The sequence below is a fragment of the Suricata suricatta genome, chromosome 11 (genome assembly GCF_006229205.1).
Source record: "Suricata suricatta isolate VVHF042 chromosome 11, meerkat_22Aug2017_6uvM2_HiC, whole genome shotgun sequence".
Lineage (NCBI taxonomy): Eukaryota > Metazoa > Chordata > Mammalia > Carnivora > Herpestidae > Suricata > Suricata suricatta.
The window spans coordinates 13,043,600-13,050,422 of NC_043710.1; the positions used below are offsets into that span (position 1 = coordinate 13,043,600).

At 34.6% G+C, this 6,823-nt stretch overlaps 1 protein-coding gene across 1 annotated transcript in view; it reads left to right on the forward strand.

Annotated features, from left to right (window-relative positions):
- LOC115306836 (olfactory receptor 5M11-like) overlaps positions 1 to 484 on the forward strand; it is a 1,244-nt gene extending 760 nt beyond the window's left edge. Inside the window, exon 2 of the mRNA XM_029957401.1 lies at positions 17 to 484. Coding sequence (XP_029813261.1) covers positions 17 to 484 — 468 coding nt within the window. The remainder of the gene's footprint in view (positions 1 to 16) is intronic.
- Positions 485 to 6,823: the final 6,339 nt, after the last annotated feature.

A 6,823-nucleotide genomic window follows, 5' to 3' on the forward strand; every position in this document is an offset into this window, starting at 1 on the left:
AGATGGGCTGCTCCAGGCCATCCTGACCTTTCGCTTGAACTTCTGCAGATCCAATGTCATCAACCACTTCTACTGTGCTGACCCGCCCCTGATTAAGCTTTCCTGCTCTGATACTTTCATCAAAGAGCACGCCATGTTCATATCAGCTGGCTTCAACCTGTGCAACTCCCTCAGCATCATCCTGGTGTCCTATGGCTTCATTATTCGTGCCATCCTCCGGATCAAATCAGCTGATGGAAGGCACAAGGCATTCTCCACCTGTGGCTCCCACATGATGGCTGTGACCCTATTTTATGGGACGCTCTTCTGCATGTATGTAAGACCACCAACAGATAAGACTGTTGAGGAATCCAAAATCGTAGCTGTCTTCTACACCTTTGTAAGTCCAGTGCTGAATCCATTGATATACAGTCTGCGGAACAAAGATGTCAAGCAAGCCTTGAAAAGTCTCCTCGGAAGAAATAGTGCACTAAGATGGGACTGACTCTGATTTCCAGTAAATCAGAACTAAAACTTAGATTCAATATCTTTGCATTCTGATGATGTATTTTCATATTTCTTTCAATATGTTCCAGGTATCTCAGCTAAAAACTCAAGTTTGGGGAAAAAATGAGCTTCACTTACTAATCTACATTCTTGCACATGAACATGTGTTCTCTGGACTACCACCAGACGCATCATCTTGGACTTTGTTAGATGTAGTAGCACCAGATTCTGCACCACTATATGCAAATCTGTGTTTTAATCTAATCATAGGTGATTTGAAACACATAATTTGAGGAGAACTGTTCTAACTGAAAATCGTCCTCAGTATGGCATGTAGTCTTGTGTTCTTTATGTTTACAAAGATATACAGGATAAAGATGGTTTCTGCTCAACTCCTTACATTTACTTTCTTTTACTACTATTTTTTGGGCTAGGGGTCTTTGTGAATCACATCCTTCTGTACTTCTCCTGTGAGTTACTAAGTAAAAGCAAAAATCATGGATCATGATAGTCTTCCTGTTCCTTGTGAATGTGCTCATAAATGGTGAGTACCGGAATGGAAAAGAGAGAAATAGGGTGATTTTTTTCCTAGTTCTGAATTTGTGGTTCAGCCTGTGGTCTCTGAACTATAGGACCCACTTCTTCCGTCTGACCTGCAAGCCTGAATCTATGCACTCAGGTGCAAGAAAGAATATTTTCAGTGTTCCTTGAAAAAAACATTTAAAATTAATTGGCATTATCCTTTATCTTCATTTCTTGTTTATAAATGAAAATTTGGATTATTGATTTGAGTTTTGCTCTTTTCTCACCTAAGTGTTTGTATTGTTTACCTAAACACCGCTTTAGCTGAAAACTGCTGATTTCATATTTTTAACATTCATTTGCAATACTTTCCTTTTAAGTCCATACTCTCTTCCTTAACCTTTGAGCTATTTAGAAGATAGTGCTTAATATTCATCTATTTGAGATTTTAAAAGCGATTTCACCTTGCTATATATTTGTAATTTAGTTCTGTTGTCAGAGAATGTATGCCTTATGATTTTAATCTTGGAAATTTATAAGTGTAGTGTTTTATTTATAGTTTATTGAGATATAATTGACATATAGCATTGTATGTGCTTAAGGTGTACATTGTGATGATTTGATAAATGATTTGATATATACTATGAAATGATTATCACAAGACTATTTGTTAGGACATGAATTACATTGTATGCATAAAATTTTTTTTCATTTCTTTTTCTTTTTTTGGAGTAGTGGTCATAGTGCAATATTTAAGATCTGCTCTCTTAGCATTTACAAGTATACAGGATAGTATTGTTAACAATAGTCACCATGGTTAGATTCCCTTATGTTATTCATCTTACAACTGAAGGCTTGTAGCCTTTGATCAGCATTTCCCCATTTCCCCCATCCCCTACCCCTGACAACCAGTATCATACTCCCTGGTTATATGAGTCTGACTTTTTTAGATTCCATATAAATATTAGATCATTATAGGTGCCTGGGTGGTTCATATGGTTGATCATTTGACTCTAAGTTTCAGCTTAAGTCATGATCCCTGGTTCATGAGACTGAACCCTGCATCAGGCTCCATGTTGAGTGTGGAGCCTGCTTGAGATTTTCTATCTCTCTCCCTCTGCTCCTGGCTCCTCCTCCTCCTCCTCCTCCTCCTCCTCCTTCTTCTCTCTCTCTCTCTCTCTCTCTCTCTCTCTCTCTCTCTCTCTCTCTTTGTAAATAAATAAGTACATTTGAAAAGATGTTGGATCATACAGTCTTAGTCTCTTTGACTTATATCACTTAACATAATGCCCTCATCCAATGTTACAAATGGCAAATTTCACTTTTTAAATAATGACATAATATTTCATTGGATGTAAATACCACATCACCTTTATCCATTCATCTGCAAATGGACACTAACTGTTTCCATGTCTTGAATCTTGTGAGTTTTGCTACAGTGAATGTGAAAGTCATTGATTTCTTCAAGGTAATGATTTCATTTCCAATAGATATATTCCCAGAAGGGGGCTTACTGGATCATATGACAGTTCTATATTTGTATTTTTGAAGAAGTTCAATACTATTTCCATATTGTCTGTTCCCATCAGCAATGTACATGGGTTCCTTCTCCTCCACATCTTCTCTGGCATTTGTTATCTCTTGTCTTTTTGATAATAGTCATGTAACAGCTGTGAGGTTGTATCCCGCTGTGGTTTTCATTTTCATTTCTATGATGTTTAGCAATAAGCAACTTATCATTACCTGTTGGTCATTTGTATGTCTCATTTGGAAAAAAATCTATTCATTATTTGCCCACTTCTAAATAGGCTTATTTGTTTTTGTATTGAGTGGTGTTATTATTTATGTATTTTGGATATTAACTGCTTCTCTGATACATTGTTTGCAAATATTTTCTCTCAATCCATAGGTTGTCCTTTCATTCTGTCAATAGTTTCTTTTGCTGTGCAGAAGCTTTAAGTTTGATGTGGATTAATTTTTCTTTCCCTGTTTGTTCTTTTGGTTTTATGTACAAGAAATCATTGCCAAGACCAATACCAAGGAACTTGTTTCCTGTGGTAGGTTTAATGCTTAAGTCTTTAATTTATTTCAAGTTAATTTGTGTGTGTGGTATAAAATAGAGGTACAGTTTAATTGTTCTGCCTGTGGTAATCCAATCTTTCCAACACCAGTCACTGAAGAGACTATCCTTTCCACACTGAGAATTTTTTCTCTCTTGTCAAACATTAGTTGACCATATAAGCATGGGTTTTTTTCTTAGCTCTCAATTCTATTTCATTGGTCTACATGTCTGTGTTGTATACCACTGCTGTGTTGTTTTTACTACTATAGTTTTGTAAAATAATTTGAAATTAGGAAGTGTGATGTCTCCAACTTTGTCCTTTCTCACTATTGCTTTGGCTATTTGAGGTCTTTTTTTTGTTCCATATGAATTTAGGATTATTTATCTTGTTACTGTGAAAAGTGTCCTTAGACTTTTTATTGGAATTGTATTAAATCTACAGATGGCTTTGGGTAGTATGCACATTTTAATAATTTTAATTCTATTTCAATCCATAAACACTGGGTATCTCTTTGTTCATGTCTTCTTCAGTTTCATTCATCAAATCTTTTTTGTTTTTAGATTTGCACAGACCTTTTTTTAAAATTTATTTATTTACTTTAAGAGAGAGAGGGAGAGAGGGAGAGAGAGAGAGAACGTGACATGCAAGCATGGGAGGGGCAGAGAGAGAGGGAGAGAGACAATTCCAAGCATGTTGCATACTGTTAGCAGGGAGCCTGAAGAGGGACAGGAACCCAGCAACTGTGAGAGCATGACATGAGCTGAAACCAAGAGCCAGTAGCTCAATGTACTGAGCTGCTCAGGCACCCTAGAGTGCAGATATTTTAATGCTTTGGTTAAATTTATTCATGAGTATTTTATTGATCTTCTTGCTATTTTAAATGGGATTTTCTTTATTTCTTCCTCCAATAATTCATTATTAGTATGTAAAAATGCAACTTAGTTTTGGTTGTGATTTTCCATTCTGCATAAACTTACTAAATGCATTTTTTATCTCTCACAGTTGTTTGGTAGTGTCTTTAAGGTTTATGTATGAGAGCTATCATTTGCAGAGATAATTTACTTATTTCCTTCAGATATTGGATACCTATTTTTTTCCTAATTGTTATTGCTTGGATGTCCAGTATTGTGTTGACCAAGAGTGGTGATTGTGGACATCTATGTCTTGTTTCTGATCGTAAAAGAAAGGTTGCAACTTTTCACAACTGAGTATGATATTCGCTGTGGGTTTGTCACATATAGCCTTTATTATATTGATATACGCTCTTCTTATACCCAATTTATTGAGAGATTTTATGATAGGACATTGAAGTTTATCAAATGTTTTTCTGCATCTATTGAGATGATTATATAATTTTAATCTTTTATTCTACTAATGGATGCATCCATTTCTTCACCAATAACTGATCCCTTGGAGACAGTGAACTATAATAGGTAATGGGTACAAATGTGTCCATTTTAAGTACTATTAAATGTGTTTTGACAAAGGTTTTTGACAAATGACTGCCACCACTATTGACAAAGAGAGCATTTTGTCACCTCCAACACTTCCTTTTAGCCCTTTTCTGACAATTACTTCCCTGCATGCCCAATTTTTGCTAATCATAGATGTGCTTTCCCTACTGTATTTCATATAAATGGAATCAAATCATTTATAGTCCTTTGTGTGTATATTTGTTGACTTAGCAAAAGGTTTTGAAGAATCATCCAGTTGATGTATGGATGCATCATTTGATATATTATGCATTATTGAATACCATTACATTTAAAAAATTTACCACTATTTATCCATGTATATGTTATCAGAATTTGGGTTGTTTCATTAAGTGTCAGACTCTCTTAAGTATCAGGCTCAATGAATCTGTAATGACAAGGGCAAAAGAAAATTCTTCTACCACCTGATTCAAGCTCACATGGAAAAATGTGATTACAACTATTAAAAATCATAGCTTCTACCTTGAAAGATGCCTTTTTTTTTCTTCCTCATTTGATCTAGTCACCATGGATATAAAGCCATCACTTATAGGTTATCTTGCTAGACGCTTTTGTAAAGCAGAAGTGACCATTTTCTCTATTATGTTGCTATTCTATTCTGTAACTGACATTTGTGTACATTTCACACTATATTCAATCATAAGGCCAAAAACTTAAATAAGGTTGTGAAGTTGGAATGGTAGGTTAGAAGATAATAGTTTAGAGGTCTTTCATAAATCACAGAGCATTGTCCCTTTAATGGATGAAACTGCTACTCAGCTCTCATTGTTTGCTTCCATACTAGAATACAATCAGATTATATTGATTTTCAGAAGTTTCATGATATTGCAATCAGTGCAAAATTTGTCAATTTGAAAACACCATGTCAACTGAAAGATATTTGTGGGTGAAATTCTGCTCTATTTTTTTTTTTAACACATTCACTCAATATGTACTTGTGGAGCACTTAGAATGTTCTAGTCACTGTGTGGAATATTGTGTATATAGTGAATTGAAATTTCAGTTCCTCATTCTCTTGGTAGGGAAGACAAATTTTAAGAAAACAAATATTACATTTACAATTACCATTTTAATGAATGTCATAAAGGAACTGAACAAGGTCACATAAATGAGAATAGTTACTGTGATGAGCAGATTTAATATAAGTAGAGGAATCTCTGTCTCAAAAATTGACGTTGAAGCTGATCTCTAAAAATGGGTAGGCAATAACCTCAGGAAGTTTGGGAGAAGTAGTATCCAAAACAGTGACAAAACCTATGAGAGGTTTCTGAATTTGAAAGAAGATTGTCATAAGACAGAATATAGACGTAGATCTTATTAGGATCTTTGACTTCAATACATCACTTGCAGAATGTGCCACAACTAAGCCTTCACAACTAGACTAACAACTATTTAGCCTGTGGGTCATATCATTTTATCTTTGTACGTCTTGGATGAGTGGATAATTGGACACTTGGTTAACGGGAAGAAAAGGTAGACATATTTTTTCACATTTGGTCTCTTTGTTTTCATCTGTGGGCCTATAAATAACATTGCTAAATGATATACTCACCAAGTTTTTCATAAAATATTGTTTTTCAACACCTAGACTTAACATCTTCTTTTTGTAAGGTTTTATTTTTAATTTCAGTATAATAAACACACAGTGTTATGTTAGTTACAATTGTACAGTACAGTGATTCAACAATTCCATACATTACTTGGTGGTCATCGTGATAAGTATACTCTTAATCCCCTTGACTTATTTCCCCCATCCCCCACCTTTGTTTCTGGTAACCATCAGTTTGTTCTCTATAGTTAAGACTGTTTTTCTGTTTCTCTCTTTGTTTGTCTGATTCTTAAATTCTATAGATGAATGAAGTTATATGGCATTTGTTTTCTCAGACTGACTTATTTCACATAAAACTGCAATAATTTAACAAACACACATCAAGAGAAATATAAAACAATAATAAAATACTACTTTTTTCTTATCATATTAGCAAAGATTAAAAAGTGTTAGCCAGCGCAAGAGAAAATAAGTCCCTTGTACATGTCTAAGGAGGGGCATGTAAATTGTGAAAACATTTGTCAGTATCATCAAAATTAATATGCACATCAGTTTTGACCAAACAGTTTTCCCTATATGTACATACTCAAACATGCACAAATGCATTTAATATAATGTGTTTTCTAGTACTGTTATTCAAATTAAAAAACACCTGTGGTGGCCTGGCTGGCTCAGTCATTGATGTATGTCACTCTTCATCTTGGGGTTGT